Source organism: Prionailurus viverrinus, chromosome B4 (assembly GCF_022837055.1).
Source record: "Prionailurus viverrinus isolate Anna chromosome B4, UM_Priviv_1.0, whole genome shotgun sequence".
NCBI classification, from domain to species: Eukaryota; Metazoa; Chordata; class Mammalia; order Carnivora; family Felidae; genus Prionailurus; species Prionailurus viverrinus.
In genome coordinates, this window is record NC_062567.1 from 72,144,729 (window position 1) to 72,163,300 (window position 18,572).

Below are 18,572 nucleotides of genomic sequence, written 5' to 3' on the forward strand. Positions count from 1 at the left end.
ATTTGCATTCCCACCAACAGTGCAAGAGGGTTCCCGTTTCTCCACATCCTCTCCAGCATCTATAGTCTCCTGATTTGTTCATTTTGGCCACTCTGACTGGCGTGAGGTGATACCTGAGTGTGGTTTTGATTTGTATTTCCCTGATAAGGAGCGACGCTGAACATCTTTTCATGTGTCTGTTGGCCATCCGGATGTCTTCTTTAGAGAAGTGTCTATTCATGTTTTCTGCCCATTTCTTCACTGGGTTATTTGTTTTTCGGGTGTGGAGTTTGGTGAGCTCTTTATAGATTTTGGATACTAGCCCTTTGTCCGATATGTCATTTGCAAATATCTTTTCCCATTCCGTTGGTTGCCTTTTAGTTTTGTTGGTTGTTTCCTTTGCTGTGCAGAAGCTTTTTATCTTCATAAGGTCCCAGTAATTCACTTTTGCTTTTAATTCCCTTGCCTTTGGGGATGTGTCGAGTAAGAGATTGCTACGGCTGAGGTCAGAGAGGTCTTTTCCTGCTTTCTCCTCTAAGGTTTTGATGGTTTCCTGTCTCACATTTAGGTCCTTTATCCATTTTGAGTTTATTTTTGTGAATGGTGTGAGAAAGTGGTCTAGTTTCAACCTTCTGCATGTTGCTGTCCAGTTCTCCCAGCACCATTTGTTAAAGAGGCTGTCTTTTTTCCATTGGATGTTCTTTCCTGCTTTGTCAAAGATGAGTTGGCCATACGTTTGTGGGTCTAGTTCTGGGGTTTCTATTCTATTCCATTGGTCTATGTGTCTGTTTTGGTGCCAATACCATGCTGTCTTGATGATGACAGCTTTGTAGTAGAGGCTAAAGTCTGGGATTGTGATGCCTCCTGCTTTGGTCTTCTTCTTCAAAATTCCTTTGGCTATTCGGGGCCTTTTGTGGTTCCATATGAATTTTAGGATTGCTTGTTCTAGTTTCGAGAAGAATGCTGGTGCAATTTTGATTGGGATTGCATTGAATGTGTAGATAGCTTTGGGTAGTATTGACATTTTGACAATATTTATTTTTCCAATCCATGAGCAGGGAATGTCTTTCCATTTCTTTAAATCTTCTTCAATTTCCTTCAGAAGCTTTCTATAGTTTTCAGCATACAGATCCTTTACATCTTTGGTTAGATTTATTCCTAGGTATTTTATGCTTCTTGGTGCAATTGTGAATGGGATCAGTTTCTTTATTTGTCTTTCTGTTGCTTCATTGTTAGTGTATAAGAATGAAACTGATTTCTGTACATTGATTTTGTAGCCTGCAACTTTGCTGAATTCCTGTATCAGTTCTAGCAGACTTTTGGTGGAGTCTATCGGATTTTCCATGTATAATATCATGTCATCTGCAAAAAGCGAAAGCTTGACTTCATCTTTGCCAATTTTGATGCCTTTGATTTCCTTTTGTTGTCTGATTGCTGATGCTAGAACTTCCAGCACTATGTTAAACAGCAGCGGTGAGAGTGGGCATCCTTGTCGTGTTCCTGATCTCAGGGAAAAAGCTTTCAGTTTTTCCCCGTTGAGGATGATGTTAGCTGTGGGCTTTTCATAAATGGCTTTTATGATCTTTAAGTATGTTCCTTCTATCCCGACTTTCTCAAGGGTTTTTATTAAGAAAGGGTGCTGGATTTTGTCGAAGGCCTTTTCTGCATCGATTGACAGGATCATATGGTTCTTCTCTCTTTTTTTGTTAATGTGATGTATCACGTTGATTGATTTGCGAATGTTGAACCAGCCCTGCATCCCAGGAATGAATCCCACTTGATCATGGTGAATAATTCTTTTTATATGCCGTTGAATTCGATTTGCTAGTATCTTATTGAGAATTTTTGCATCCATATTCATCAGGGATATTGGCCTGTAGTTCTCTTTTTTTACTGGGTCTCTGTCTGGTTTAGGAATCAAAGTAATACTGGCTTCATAGAATGAGTCTGGAAGTTTTCCTTCCCTTTCTATTTCTTGGAATAGCTTGAGAAGGATAGGTATTATCTCTGCTTTAAACGTCTGGTAGAACTCCCCTGGGAAGCCATCTGGTCCTGGACTCTTATTTGTTGGGAGATTTTTGATAACCGATTCAATTTCTTCGCTGGTTATGGGTCTGTTCAAGCTTTCTATTTCCTCCTGATTGAGTTTTGGAAGCGTGTGGGTGTTCAGGAATTCGTCCATTTCTTCCAGGTTGTCCAATTTGTTGGCATATAAGTTTTCATAGTATTCCCTGATAATTGTTTGTATCTCTGAGGGATTGGTTGTAATAGTTCCATTTTCATTCATGATTTTATCTATTTGGGTCATCTCCCTTTTCTTTTTGAGAAGCCTGGCTAGAGGTTTGTCAATTTTGTTTATTTTTTCAAAAAACCAACTCTTGGTTTCGTTGATCTGCTCTACAGTTTTTTTAGTTTCTATATTGTTTATTTCTGCTCTGATCTTTATTATTTCTCTTCTTCTGCTGGGCTTAGGCTGCCTTTGCTGTTCTGCTTCTAGTTCCTTTAGGTGTGCTGTTAGATTTTGTATTTGGGATTTTTCTTGTTTCTTGAGATAGGCCTGGATTGCAATGTATTTTCCTCTCAGGACTGCCTTTGCTGCGTCCCAAAGCGTTTGGATTGTTGTATTTTCATTTTCGTTTGTTTCCATATATTTTTTAATTTCTTCTCTAATTGCCTGGTTGACCCACTCATTCGCTAGTAGGGTGTTCTTTAACCTCCATGCTTTTGGAGGTTTTCCAGACTTTTTCCTGTGGTTGATTTCAAGCTTCATGGCATTGTGGTCTGAAAGTAAGCATGGTATAATTTCAATTCTTGTAAACTTATGAAGGGCTGTTTTGTGACCCAGTATATGATCTATCTTGGAGAATGTTCCATGTGCACTCGAGAAGAAAGTATATTCTGTTGCTTTGGGATGCAGAGTTCTAAATATATCTGTCAAGTCCATCTCATCCAATGTCTCATTCAGGGCCCTTGTTTCTTTATTGACCGTGTGTCTAGTTGATCTATCCATTTCTGTAAGTGGTGTATTAAAGTCCCCTGCAATTACCACATTCTTATCAATAAGGTTGCTTATGTTTATGAGTAATTGTTTTATATATTTGGGGGCTCCGGTATTCGGTGCATAGACATTGATAATTGTTAGCTCTTCCTGATGGATAGACCCTGTAACTATTATATAATGTCCTTCTTCATCTCTTGTTACAGCCTTTAATTTAAAGTCTAGTTTGTCTGATATAAGTATGGCTACTCCAGCTTTCCTTTGGCTTCCAGTCGCATGATAAATAGTTCTCCATCCCCTCACTCTCAATCTAAAGGTGTCCTCAGGTCTAAAATGAGTCTCTTGTAGACAGCAAATAGATGGGTCTTGTTTTTTTATCCATTCTGATACCCTATGTCTTTTGGTTGGCGCATTTAATCCATTTACATTCAGTGTTATTATAGAAAGATACGGGTTTAGAGTCATTGTGATGTCTGTATGTTTTATGCTTATAGTGATGTCTCTGGGACTTTGTCTCACAGGGTCCCCCTTAGGATCTCTTGTAGGGCTGGTTTAGTGGTGACAAATTCCTTCAGTTTTTGTTTGTTTGGGAAGACCTTTATCTCTCCTTCTATTCTAAATGACAGACTTGCTGGATAAAGGATTCTTGGCTGCATATTTTTTCTGTCTAGCACCCTGAAAATCTCTTGCCAATTCTTTCTGGCCTGCCAAGTTTCAAAAGAGAGATCAGTCACGAGTCTTATAGGTCTCCCTTTATATGTGAGGGCACGTTTACCCCTTGCTGCTTTCAGAATTTTCTCTTTATCCTTGTATTTTGCCAGTTTCACTATGATATGTCGTGCAGAAGATCGATTCAAGTTACGTCTGAAGGGAGTTCTCTGTGCCTCTTGGATTTCAATGCCTTTTTCCTTCCCCAGTTCAGGGAAGTTCTCAGCTATGATTTCTTCAAGTACCCCTTCAGCACCTTTCCCTCTCTCTTCCTCCTCTGGGATACCAATTATGCGTATATTATTTCTTTTTAGTGTATCACTTAATTCTCTAATTTTCCCTTCATACTCCTGGATTTTTTTATCTCTCTTTTTCTCAGCTTCCTCTTTTTCCATAACTTTATCTTCTAGTTCACCTATTCTCTCCTCTGCCTCTTCAAGCCGAGCTGTGGTGGTTTCCATTTTGTTATGCATTTCGTTTAAAGCGTTTTTCAGCTCCTCGTGACTGTTCCTTAGTCCCTTGATCTCTGTAGCAAGAGATTCTCTGCTGTCCTGTATACTGTTTTCAAGCCCAGCGATTAATTTTATGACTATTATTCTAAATTCACTTTCTGTTATATTATTTAAATCCTTTTTGATCAGCTCATTAGCTGTTGTTATTTCCTGGAGATTCTTCTGGGGGGAGTTCTTCCGCTTGGTCATTTTGGATAGTCCCTGGCGTGGTGAGGACCTGCAGGGCACTTCCCCTGTGCTGTGGTGTATACCTGGAGTTGGTGGGCGGGGCCGCAGTCAGACCTGATGTCTGCCCCCAGCCCACCGCTGGGGCCACAGTCAGACTGGTGTGTGCCTTCTCTTCCCCTCTCCTAGGGGCGGGATTCACTGTGGGGTGGTGTGGCTCGTCTGGGCTACTTGCACCCTGCCAGGCTTGTGATGCTGGGGATCTGGCGTATTAGCTGGGGTGGGTAGGCAAGGTGCTCGGGGGCAGGAGGGGCAGGCTTAGATCGCTTCTCCTTAGGTGATCCACTTCAGGAGGGGCCCTGTGGCAGCGGGAGGGAGTCAGATCCGCTGCTGGAGGTTTGGCTCCGCAGAAGCGCAGAGTTGGGTGTTTGCGCGGAGCGAGCAAGTTCCCTGGCAGGAACCAGTTCCCTTTGGGATTTCGGCTGGGGGATGGGCGGGGGAAATGGCGCTGGCGAGCGCCTTTGTTCCCCACCAAACTGAGCTCTGTTGTCAGGGGGCTCAGCAGCTCTCCCTCCCTTTGTCCTCCAGCCTTCCCGCTTTCCGAGCAGAGCTGTTAATTTCTGACCTCCCAGACGCTAAGTCGCGCTTGTTGTGGGAACACAGTCCGTCAGGCCCCTCCGCTTTTGCAAGCCCGACTCGGGGGCTCTGCTTGGCCGGCGAGCCGCCCCTCCGCCCCGGCTCCCTCCCGCCAGTCCGTGGAGCGCGCACCGCCTCGCCGCCCTTCCTACCCTCTTCCGTGGGCCTCTCGTCTGCGTTTGGCTCCGGCGACTCTGTTCTGCTAATCTTCTGGCGGTTTTCTGGGTTATTTAGGCAGGTGTAGATGGAATCTAAGTGATCAGCAGGACGTGCGGTGAGCCCAGCGTCCTCCTAAGCCGCCATCTTGCCGCAACTCCTAGACAGGTTTCATCTTAAGTATAGGCCCCTGGCCCCTTTTCTCAGAGCATTTATTTTAGAAAACTTGTAATTGCCAATCTTTCTGTGCCTCTTTTGAAATGTATATGAATCTCCTTTAAAGCCTTTTGCTAGTTTCCAGACCCAGGGAAGGTCTTTCTCAATGACCTGGGAGCCATCCCTTTTTTATTTTATTTTATTTTATTTTATTTTATTTTATTTTATTTTATTTTATTTTTATTTTTAATATAATTTGTTGTCAAGCTAGCTAATATACAGTGTATACAGTGTGTTCATGGCTTCTGGAGTAGATTGCCGTGCTTCATCACTTACACGCTACACCCAGTGCTCATCCCAAAGAGTGCCTTCCTCAATGCCATCACCCATTCCCTGCCCCATTAAGCCTCAGTTTGTTCTCTGTAGTTAAGAGTCTCTTATTGTTTGTGGGAGCCATTCCTTTAAAATGCAACCCTCAGGAAGATGGCATTCCTATTTCCTAGTCTCTATGGGAGGGTAGGAGCCCAACACCAATGGGCAGCTTGCTCCAAATTGCAAAACTACAACCTGTAAACTTACTTTTCCTTTGAGTAAGACCAGTCACCACACACAGGTAGCCCTACTGCGGCTCTTGAGAACTCTCCAGCCACTTGTTTTAGTAGAGTTGAGTTCAATCTCCTATTGCAATAGTCTTTTATTATTTTTTTATGTTTATTTATTTTTAAGAGAGAATGAGAGCAGGGGGAAGGGGAGAGAGAGAAGGAGACAGAGGATCTGAAGCGGGCCTCTGCGCTGATAGCAGCGAGCCTGATGCGGGGCCTGAACCCACAAACTGAGATCATGACCCGAGCCGAAGTCAGACACTCAACTAGCAGCCACCCAGCTTCCCCTCCTATTGCAGTAGTCTTAAATAAAGTCTTTCTTTCCTGTTTAACTTTGCCTGGTGTAATTTCTCTTTGATAATGGAAAATTTTTTGTTCTGTGTTTATTGTTTCTTCTCAATTATAGTGGTGTTTCATTTCTTCCTCCTTGCTGACTGAGAAGTGCTTCTCACATGTCCTCTGATATCTAGAGATTCACCAATTTGGACTCAAAAGATTAGAATTTTGTGGAGTGAAGCTACTGCTTTAAGTCATTGCAGAAGGTAGTGTGATTTGTATACTATGGAAAGGGTAGTACATCTATTTGAGGGAATCCTAACTGAGGTGCATTCATCTTATGGAAGTGGCACCAGAAAATAACAGACCTGTTCCCTTTCCTATTATTAAGAAAGGGGCATGAGAAAGATGCAATTTAAAAAAAAAAAAAAAAAAAAAAAAAGAGTGGTTAAGAATATAATGCTCTCTCAAGGGACGCTAAATTTGGTTAAGGAGAAAAGCTAGAAGAAGTGAGAGGGGTTAGGGTTGCAAATGGAAAGGCTTCTGCAATGGTAGAGATAGTGTGGAGAGGTGTTACTTAAAGTACAGGGAATGAAATATGTCTATTTAAGCTGGAAGTAAGGTGCAATGAAATGAAAGATGGTTGGGAAAAAGGAAGGCAGTAGGGAGAGGGGAGTTAATTTGGAGTATATACCAGGGAAGGAAACTAATAGTCTGAGAAGCTTGGCAGAGGCATTGACCACTTGGATCATAAGGGAAATATCAAACAGTCATGTTACTTAAGGAAACTAGAAGATTTAGAAGGGATTTGACATAGTGGTCTATCTCACCTGCATTTCCTCAACAACACACAAGCATAAACATAAGTTGAATGCAGTGTTATGGTAGCCACTTAAAGCCATCATAAAAGTTCTCCCTTATGGGCTAATGGAAGCTAAGAAGATGGGGTTCAGGCTTATCATCCTTAGTTTTTCTTTTTCTTCTTTTCTCTGACTTTTCTTAATGTCAACACTGCTCCCTAATTCCCTTTTTCTTCCCCTATTTTTTCTTATGCAGGAGTGGGGTGGATGAGGGTGGATTCAGGATATGAGAGTGGAATGTGAGAAAGAAAAGAACACTACAATGATAAGTTGAAAGAGAAAAGTTTGCTCCTAAATGTGTATGCAAAACTCAGGCTAGGAATAGTATGTAAAAGTACTGTACGAAAAAAATTAAATGGAGTTAAGTGCACTTATGCCTTTAAAAGATGTGACAACATAGAAGAAAAACATGAAAGTCTTAAATTATCCTCAGGAAGGCCTAAGAGAAAACAATGCTTGAAGTGAAATCAGACAGATGAGCATTAGACATCAATAGGATCTTCCAGGACTGATGCTAGTAGAATGAAAGCTATGAGTGCTCTTTCCTGGAGGCTCTCAGCATTGGAGAGTTGCCCAATTGTCAAGACTTGGGTGGGTGGGGGGAGACCTCTCTTCCAGGAGTCTTCCCACTAGATAGATTCTGCCTGGGCCAGGCTGGTCCTCCCAAGGGCCCTCACCATGGCCCCCTTCATTTCCTTGTTTCGGAAACTATAGATGATGGGGTTGCACATGGGGGTGATGATGGTGTAGAGAAGGGAGAAAGGCTTGTCTTTGTCAGGGCCGTGTGTGCTGCGAGGATTCATGTAAGAGAACATGGCTGAGGTATAGAGAAAGATGACCACAGTCAGATGGGAGGCACAAGTAGAGAAGGTCTTCCCCCGACCTGAGGAAGAGGTTCTGCCAAGGATGGAGGCCAGGATGCGGGCGTAGGAGATAACAATGAGCACCATGGGGCTGAGCAGCACCACGATGGCATCGGCAAAGATCATTTTCAGGCTAAACTGGGGGTCTCCACAAGAGAGGGCAATCACTATGGGGGCCTCACAGAAGAAGTTTTCTATGTGGTTGTCTCTGCAGAAGGGATTCCGGAATGACATATACTCAAGAAAGATGCCATTGATCAGCCCAAAGAACCAGGCAGTACTCACCAGCCTCACACAGACATGCTGGCTCATGATCTGGGCGTAACTGAGTGGGTGGCAGATAGCAATGTAACGGTCATAGGCCATAAAAGCCAAGAGGATGCACTCGGCTACACCCACACAGAAGACCAGGTACATCTGGGTCAAGCAAGAGACAAAGGAGACAGTGTGGTTCTTGACCACCAGGTGGATTAGCATCTGTGGGATGGTGGTGGTGATGAAGCAGACATCCAGGAAGGACAGATGGCCAAGGAAGAAGTACATGGGGCTGTTGAGTCTGGGGTCTGTCCAGGTGATGAAGATGATGAGGCCATTCATGGCCATGGCAAGGCTGTAGAGGGCTAGGAAGAGGGCAAAGAGCAATGCCCGAGTGGAAGAGGAGCTCTGTTCGAAGCCCACGAGGATAAACTCTGTCACTGTGCTCCCATTCCTTAGGTCCACCATCTGTGGCCTGCTTGAGGAGGGAAGACAGGACAAGCACAGGTGAGATAGTTGTAGGGGAATGCAAGGTACTCACTTGGGCCCAGAAACCCAGCTATAAAGGAATAACGAGTGGCGGTAAACATTTTAGAACTTTAGTAAAATATGTAAGTGGCCATGTTATGGGGCAGTGAAGATATCAAGGTCACTACAGGCTGCATACATGGAAGTGTAATATCAAAAATTGAGGAAGTGATGGTTATACTTTACTCTGGTTTGGTCAGGCCTCAAGTGAAGTACTGCATCTTATACAGGGCTCCAAATGTTGGAGGATTAGCCACTAACAAAAATGTATTCAAAGGTGCAAAACTCAGATAGTGGGGCTTGGAACCCAGGCTAACTGAGGAATGGTTTAAGAAATTGAGGAATGGAATATTTGAAGGAAGACACGGTGACTATTAGCTTATAGAAGATCATATTTAGGAAGCACTTGGGAAATGTTTAAAGACATATTTTTCTAGAAGAAAAAAATGCTTAGTCTTAGTGTATATATTTAAAACGATAAATGACTGAAGTTTCAGAGAAAACAATAACATTCTAGCCTTTGGCATTGTCCCTTAGCTGATAATAATTTGGATACCTCTGGAAACAGCCATGCTTACCAGTCATCCATCCTCTTTCCAGACTCCTTCTCCTAGTGGTTGCCACTATTGCATCAAACACCCATGCTGTGCATGCTGGAGATGGGGCATACTTGTGAACTCTTTATTGCGTGCTTTCCTCATAGGAGACAGTTTCCCTACTGGGGTTGAAACTTAGGGCTCTGCACCATTGGGTGGAAAGTATGCAACCATCACTGTGAGACAAGGGAAGCTATGAGCAGGGCACAAATTCAGCCTTTTTGGAATGGACCTTCAGAAAATCTTGATCTGTCCCTTTGCTTCTGGGATAAGTCTTGTTCTTTTTCTATCATCAGAGAATGAGAATTCAGAAACTCATGTTCTTTTCTCATTATTGTAAATTTTAGGAAGTCATTATGTTCATATTAAATCTCTCTTGTACTTTTCATCTTGTCTTTGAGTTAGGATATCAGATCCCTTCCACTTTCAGATGCTTATAGTTGGTTAGTATATTCCTTTTTAACCTTAAGTTCTGCCAACTACTCTTCATTTTCTTTTCTCCCACTCCTTTTTCTATACACTCTCACTCTACCCCCTGTGTTAGTCTTTTGCTCTCCCTTTTCCACTTCTACTTCTCACTCTTTCTTCCCCCTCTCTCTTTCTCATATTTGGTGTGGGTGTTTGCCATTTAGCTACCTCTGGGTGGACTCCCTTCTCTTCTCCATATCTTTATTTTTTTCTACATGTCTTTAAATATCTCAAGTTGCCTATCTTAATTTTAGAAGAGATGTACCCAATTACTGCCACTCCTTTTAGCTTTGTATTCTTGGTAGGTGATTTCCTGGTAGGTCAGGCAGTGGGCCATTCCCATCATCTGTATTTGGAATGCCCCTCTAGAACTTGTACCTAGATATTCTCCTCGTCAGGCCCCAGAAAAGGCAGGGAGGGTCAGAGAGCAATGTTTAATCCAAGATATGGCTTGGAATCACGGACCCAGTGGACATATTGGGGCTGAGGTCAGAATCTGGGCAAGAGAAGTCAGTGAGCTATGCTCCAGACAAGCCTGGGACTTGTCCAAGAAGAAACTGAAGTTCAACCTAAGAAAGCACTAGGATCTATAGGAGTATAAATTCTTATTTGTGGTTCACAGTCCCAGAAAGAATACTCTGTGATACCTGGCATCTAGTGCCCTGTTAACAACCAGGGTTAACCAATCAAGCATTGGTATAAATAAACAGGATAATAATTTGAAAATCATATCCCACCTCATTCTGTTGCTTGGCTGGTGGTGATGTTTGTCACTGAATCACTGCAGCAAATAATAGAGAAAATCTCATTGTATTTGAAGAACTGATCCAGGGAGGATGGTCTGACCTGATGGGCCACTCTGGAAGAGAAGTTGTGGTAAAGACCTTGTTAGTTCTTTGATATTCACACCATAGGTGATGTTTACTTAAATAATAATATTAAGTTACGTGCGTACTGCACTTCAACTGTCACATATTCCATTTGTTAATAACCCTATTTGCTCCGATTTTTTCATAGTGTATGTTTTGACCTTCTCAGGATTAAAAAAAAAATGTGTATTTATTTATGTTGAGAGAGGAAGAGGGGAAAGAGGCAGAGAGAGAGAGAGGGGGAATCCTGAGCAGGCTCCTAGCTCAGTGCAGAGCCCAAAACAGGGTTTGATCTCATGAACCTGGGGTCATGACCTGAGCTGAAATCAAGAGTTGGATGCTTAACTAAGCCACCCAGACACACTGCTTCTCAGGATTTTTAATTTTGTCTCAGTGCTAGCTGAATCTTTGCACTTTGACTTGAAAATCACATGCTCTCTTAATTGTTACTTAAAGAAATACCAGCAAGAAAATAAGAAAACATTCATTCTCCTTAGCTGCTGATAATCTCATATTATTCTAAAACATGTCCTTGAAGTTATTTCTGACCAAAGAATTTTCTGAGACTGGATATAAGAAATTGTTGCTATGTGCTGTAAACCTAACCTTGAACTTCTAAAATATCATTTTTATTGGTGACCTTAATTATGGCCATGGTAATATTTAAACTGATAACTCTCTGTTTTCAGAAAGGCACATATACTTGTGAGATTGCTTTGTTAAACTAGAAGAGGATCATGGGATTTTCTTATGCCAAGTGTACAGATATAAGATAAATAACCACCGGTGATGCCTTGAATTTCTTGTTTAAAGAGTCAAGGGTCTGTAATCTCATTTAAATTAGTAATAGTTTATAAAATAGTCCACACATGTCACGACATTTGAACCTCTGACTTAGTATTATAGTTTAATGATATAACTTAATATCATTGAAGACCTTCTGTTAAGTTATGATGGACAATGTAGTTGAACATCATTTGGCAGGGAGAAAGGAATAGGGAATACATTATCAACTGTGGGTCTAGAGTGGCTTCAGAACTGATTAACTTACTGTTCTGATTCATTTTAGAACCCATCTGCAAGCAAAATAGAACTGTTCAAAAGTTCTAAGAGCCTCTCAATAGAGCAGTGATTTGTGTTGGAGGAGTAGCCAATATGAAGGTGTAGGTAGGACTGTTTTAATATTTTACACCCTATAGTTAACCATAGACTTAATGGTTACAATGCTAGATACTATCATGAGTAGGGTAGGGCAGGGATTAACTTCTTCCATATTCCTGATATTTCCTTCCACATGGGTGAAACTGTGATAGCATAACACTCCTGACCTTTCTCTTCTTCATTTACACCATACCATAGGGGGTGGCTTACTGGATTGGTGACTTTAGAAGGAGAAATGGAGCATGTGTTGTCTATCCCTTTCCTCTCACCTTCCTCTTGGGAATGAATGGCCTTCTCCAGGGTAGCCTCTAACCCTGTTTGGGGAGACTCTGTGGTTGTACAGTCTTGCCAATACAGAGGAAATTTTATCTGTCTGACTCTGTGCTTCTGGATTAGGAAGTCCAAATGCTCAAATGTCTGCTTTGTTATTAATAAAAATGATGTTTTAGCTTCCATCTCAGACTTGTCTTATTTCTCAGATGATTCAGACTCAGTTGGGAAGAGCAGTGTTATTTAATGAACCCCTCAAAGTCCCTAATGATTATTGTTAGTAATATAATCACATATATGGAAATAAAATTTAAACCAGGAAATGTGATACAGCCTTGGTTATAACGAAAAGAAACTATGAGTCACGATGATGTCTGGGAAGATCCTGAGAGAGCAGAGTTGTGCTGATACACATATGTTGAATGATCAAAGTATAGTGCTGGTGAGTTAAGGGAGAGAAGTCTACATTCCATGACCACAGGAGCACAATGAACAAAGTGTGCTATTGTAGACTAGACTGGTGGGAAAATGTCTCATTATAATGCAAGATTTTGATTCATGTCATATTTACTGAAGAGAATCAGGACACTATTGAATACATCCAACAGTTAGCCACAATGCTCCTGTTGCTTTCCTAGCATGCTATGACCACAGGAAAGAAAATATAATACAATACAGCACTGTATTGTTTATTCTGTAGAGTATGTTTGTTTTAAGAATGAGATTAGTTCACTTAAGTTGTAAACAAATTCACCAGCCCTGTTTAAATCATGTAGATTCTCAGAAAGCCTCAGCCTCTGTGAGGCTTGGCTATTCTCTTTCAGGTCTGCTGTAAATAAAATGTGCCTCTAGTAATTTCAAATCTTAAATAGCTTGAAACCTGGTTTATCTTCTGCATACCCTGATCCCTTGCTTTTTGGATTAAATACATAATTTCATGACCAAGCAACAGAAACATTGTGGCTAACTGTTGAATGTATTCAATAGTGTCCTGATTCTCTTCAGTAAATATGACAGGAATCAAAATCTTACATTATAATGAGACATTTTCCCACCACTCTAGTCTACACCCAAAAAGCATTATTTTTCTGAGCAGAAAAATTTTATGATAGATATATTTATCAAGGAGTTCATGGAGCTCTGGGGAATCAGTAGGTATATTTCAGAGTGTCCGTGCATCTCTGAAATGTTGTAGGAAAACGTGTGCACGAGATCATTTTTCTTGGAGAGTTCATAGCTTAATCAACGTGTCAAAGGCAACTGGAAACCACAAAGGGTAAAAAACTTGTCATTTAGAGATTTGAAGTTACTAAGTTCCCATAGACTTCTCTTCTTTAGACTAAAAATCAAAGTATTCTTTCATCTTGCTGAATTGTTTGTTTCCTCAAAAATATCTCTATGGAGTGTGATTGAGACATGGTTGAGCACCCAGTTCTACCACTGGTAGCCTCTTGAGATCATAGTTATTCCCAAGAGGTCTCAAAGAAGTCGTCCAGGAAAATAGTTTATTACTAGCTTGGGCTTTGGCTCCCAATCCTTATATTAGAGGGCTCCTAGCTCTCATGTTTGAGGAGGACCACATGGTAAGCTTTCTTTGCCTGGGCCACTTAGTGTCCTAAGGCCTACAGTGCTAAAAGTAGTGAGAAGTCTCCTGGTTTCTATCCTCCAGACCTATATTCCCATCTTACTATCATAATTAAAAGAAGAATAAACAGGCCTAAGAACAGGGTTGGGATGGGGAGGAGGGTACAATAAGATGAGTAATTAAATAGCATATTTATGATATAAGTTCAGAAAATGAAATTCTAAATCACCATGGAGGCAGTATTTCTGGCCATATGAACAACCAGGTCTTATCTAGAGACAGTATCAATGTTTGTTTTTTTGTTATTGTTGTTGTTTTGTTTGTTTGTATTTGGAGAAGTAGGAGGAGGTAGCAGAATTAAAAAAAAAAAAAAAAGGAGCTTCAATGCCCTTGAGGAAGTTCATCCTGGGAAAAACCTCTATGATGACCAGTGGTTTTCCATTTCCTTCAAGGTTAGGACAAGCAGAAATGGTAGCTAGATGAACTTTCTGTCCCACAAGGGCTTTTAAACAATGATATTACTGGTTAAGGGGTATAGTTTCTTGCTCTGTAGGTTTTTTGAGAATATTTCACTGAAAGTTCTAGTATGTCAGGTCTCTTTTAGACTGGTCCAGTACCAAGGCAAAGGACAGACACCAGCTTACATAATTATCAGTGCCCCCAGGAGGATCCATGGCTCCTCCTCCTATCCTTCCTCCTCAGTTAATTGTATTATTTGAACCCTAAGTAACCTAAATCAGAAACCACAAAGTCACCTTTCACTCTTGTCTTTCTAACCTCCATATTATATTAAGTGCAAATATTCTTTATCTTCTCCTACTCTCCTACAGACACCCTAAAGTCCAGCTACAACTCACATCCCCCACAATACCATAGGCCTCCAAGACTCTGTGTATGTGATTCCCTCTTTCTGGAATTCATTCTTCAGACATTTTCTCTATTTGGCAAAATCTTGCTTTTATAAGACCAACATCAAGTCCTGCATCCATAGTGAAGCCTTCAATTACTCTTGCCCAGGTCAGCCCATCTGAAGTGGCACTCACTCCTACATCTGCTAGGGGAAACACTCATCACATGCTACAACATCTTCCATCTATTACAAGCTCCTTAATCATAGGGATTTTACATCTTTACCTCCTGGAAACTGCCTAGCACATAGCTATATTTGCTGAAAAATAGAATAAATGAACATCTGAGTTCCAACTTTCTGCATTATTTAATGTTGCCAGTGGCATCAACTTTATTTTTTTTAATTTTTTAAAAATTATTTTTTTAACGTTTATTTATTTTTTGAGAGAGAGGGAGCTGTCAAGCACAGAACCCGATGCATGGTTCGAACCCACAAGCCATGAGATCATGACCTGAGCCGAAGTTGGACTGAGCCACCAGGCGCCCCCGGTGGCATCAACTTGGGAAATAAATTCCTTTAAATCCATTTTTTTAAGTCTGTAAAATACATAATTGTATGGTTGTTCTGAAGATTAAGAGATTTATTAATTCAATCAAAAATGTGTGTGTATGTATATATATGTAAATCCCATAGAACAGTATTTGCAGTAGGGAAAGTGCTCCACAAAACTAATGTTTCCTTTTCTAGGTCACTGGATAACTAAAAAATATTGAGACATTTACATTTTTAAATGTCAGTAATCCTCAAAATGCCTTGAAGCCTCTTAAAAACTGAATCCACAAATTAAAAATGTATTTCTAAGCATTACGTTCTGGCAAAGCATGCAGTACAGTTGGGGGTAGAGATATTTTTACAAATGAACTATAATATGATATGGTTAAGAGCTCTAGTAGGGCTTTAATAAAATATTGCAGAATCTCAGGGCACCCGGGTGGCTCAGTTGGTTAAGCATCCAACTTTGGCTCAGGTCATGATCTCATGGTTTGTGGGTTTGAGCCCCATGTCAGGCCCTGTGCTGACAGCTCAGAGCCTGGAGCTTGCTTGGGATTCTGTGTCTCCCTGTCTCTCTGCCCCTCCCCTACTTGCACTCTGTCTCTGTCTCTCCCTCTCAAAAATAACATTTAAAAAAAAATTAAAAAATACTGCAGGATCTCAACAGTAGTAAAATAATGAAATGCTCAGGGGAAAAGTGTATAATAAGAAAAGTGTAATAAGAAAAGGCTCAGGAAAAAACATCTGCTAATGATGGACAGATTCAGAGGCTGTTCTTGGAAAAGGGCATTTTTAAAAGAAAAAATGGCCAATCTAGGTGGGAACATGGATTAAGTCCAGAAAATCTTCAGTTTAGATATAAATTGAAATTATACATAAACTTTGAGGAAGACTCTAAGAGGCAAAAAGTGGCCCTAAAAAAGATGTTCTTTTAGTAAATTGAATTATTAGTAGATATGTGATTATTGTGATATAAAGGATAGATCCAGTGATGAAAACCAGTTTCTCCTCAATATTTATTAAGGGAAATAGAAATTCCTGTACCCAGTTTGACAATGAATGGGTAGATTGGAGGCATCAACTTCCATAATGGCTGATACTCAATAATTTTGAAATTAAATATATAAAATAAAACATTTAACTAATTGGGGCTTATTTGAGAATTGAGTGGAGATTTTCACTGCTTCTCAAGGCTAAGAACTGAGAGACAGGCTGAAAAACTCTCATAATTAAATAAGACTAGATAAACAGGCAGCCTTCAGGAAGAAGGTAAAGGCATCAACTCTCCTCATTCCAGCCCAGAGAATGTACAGTTCACCCTAAAGTGAATAATCAATTTCTCTTTGTTAACTAAGAATGAGATTTTAAAAAACAAAAGAAGGACCATTGATCATTTAAAAATACAGGCATGATGAAAACCTCTAGAAAGCTATAAGGGCCCTTGAATTAACTCTGCTAAAAGAGAAGGGCAACCAGTATCTACAGAGCTCCTTGTTAGTGAGAGTGGGGTCATCCATAACCAGCGATCAGGAAAAATGCACAAGTTGCAGACCTATCTGTGAAGGAAGAGAACCAAGTATTTTGTATCTAGCTGGATTGTTTCTCACATCAGAATTATTAGAAAGACAGGGGTGCCTGGGTGGCTCAGTTGGTGAAGTGTCTGACTCTTGATTTCAGATTAGGTCATGATCCAAGGGTTGTGGTTGTGGGATTGGGCCCCATGTCAGGCTCTGAGCTGAGTGTGGAGCCTGCTTAAGATTCTCTCTCTCTCTCTCTCTCTCTCTCTCTGTGTCTCTCTCTCTCTCCCTCTGCCCCTCTCCCTTGCTTTCTAAAATAAAATACAATTAAATACAATACAATACAATAAAATAAAAGATAAGATAAGATAAAATTTTAGAAAGATAGTAACCTACAGTGAGACTCTTCACCAGGAGCCAAAAAAAGTGAAACTAGAAAGACCTTGTAAGACAAAAGCTGTCACCCATCAGGCCTTATTCTGAGACCTATTGCAGTAGCCCCATCATTAGAAAGACAGTCCAGGTCTTTACCAAATCCTTACATTGTCAGAAAAAAATAATTGTTTTTCCTTCTGATTTTATGCATTATTCAGAATGCCCTGTAATTGTGGTATTTTTAAAGATTTACAAAAGCTTTGGACCCTCATGAGTTTTGCTAACACATCCACATGAACTTTGAGGAATTTAAGAATAAATTGGAAGACGACAGGTTGTGCCATGTGGTACCTAACAAAGTTTTATAGACAAAAGCATATGGGACCATGATTGAAAAGATATTTGGAGGACAGATGTAAATGATTTTTAAGGAAAGACGACCCATCTCAATGTCTTACTAAATCACTTCGGAAGTGTTTCTATAGATCTACCATTTCCCCTCTTGTCTATTTTAAGCTCATTCCCATCTCCATTTTCTTAAGTGAGATGGACACGGAGTAGTCTCTTTGCTCCTCCATGTGCATTTTCAATAATTGGCTTGCAAGAAAGATTTATCCAATTGAGTTAAATTGTAGAAATGTTCTAAAATCTCTCATTGTGTCTCTCTTAGTCTTCTGCCTTCTTTTTGCTTCAGCTACCTCTTTGCTCCTGGATTCACTTCAATCTCTCCATATCTCTCTGAAACTGAGGCCCCCGAAGTACCTGCAGTCCCCTGATGATGACCTGGCCAGGGCCAAATATTATAAATGTGTCAATGCTGGGCATGCCAGATGCCTATTATGGGCTAGATTCCTGTGATGTCCAAAAGGTAAATGTAGGTCACACACTCTCCCAGAAGACCTTATTGATCTGCACTAGTGGGAGATACCATAAATAATGGAAATACCAAAAATAACGTCAGTTTCATCATAGCTCAAGTTCTAACTCCGTATTTTGCTTCCCTCCTTCTCGTAAGACATGATCATCCATTGTGCTTATCCATTCTCTATCTGAGCCCTAATGTGAACTTCCTATTCCATTAGAAGCTATAATGAAACCAGACTAGACTTGTTGCTCCTCTCCCTTGTCAGTCACTTTCAGTATGGAACGTTAAAGAGTAAAACAACCAAAAAAGCAAAGGGAAAAAGAGAGAAAATGATATGCAAAGGTATTCATAATGATATTCCTCTGAATGTTGATGGCCTGTGTATATGTCCAAAGAGGGATGAGTAAGAAATTGAAGAGGAGAACTTAGTAATCAAGAATTACTCAACATCAGCAGATTGGATAACTTCAGCTGTTCTGTGGCATTAGTTAATCTGAGCTATTTTACTATTTAAAATGCCTGAAAAAAACTGGAGTGACTCTAAATGGCTTAGAGAAGAAAGAGAGAAAAAATTAGAGGTAATGAGAGATGGGGAGGGGGGTTGTATACCAATAGAATAGAAGAATATAAAGCTGAAGCACAGAAAGATTCCTGGACTGAGAAATGGATGATTTTAAAAGGTGAATAGTTATATATTTAGAGATTCAAAAACTACATCTAGAACCTGATCTTATCACTTTATAGGGAAGCAAAGAGACTAATGGGGTAAA

At 40.5% G+C, this 18,572-nt stretch overlaps 1 protein-coding gene across 3 annotated transcripts in view; it reads right to left on the reverse strand.

Annotated features, from left to right (window-relative positions):
• Positions 1-5,321: 5,321 nt before the first annotated feature.
• Positions 5,322-18,572, reverse strand: part of LOC125169661 (olfactory receptor 10AD1) — a 113,898-nt gene continuing 100,647 nt past the window's right edge. For all 3 annotated transcript variants that reach the window (XM_047865236.1, XM_047865238.1, XM_047865237.1), the window contains 2 exons: positions 10,496-10,617; positions 5,322-8,641 (listed from right to left, as the gene is read on the reverse strand). In XM_047865236.1, the coding sequence (XP_047721192.1) occupies positions 7,678-8,641; positions 10,496-10,500 (969 nt within the window). In that variant the 5' untranslated portion in view covers positions 10,501-10,617 and the 3' untranslated portion in view covers positions 5,322-7,677. The remainder of the gene's footprint in view (positions 8,642-10,495; positions 10,618-18,572) is intronic.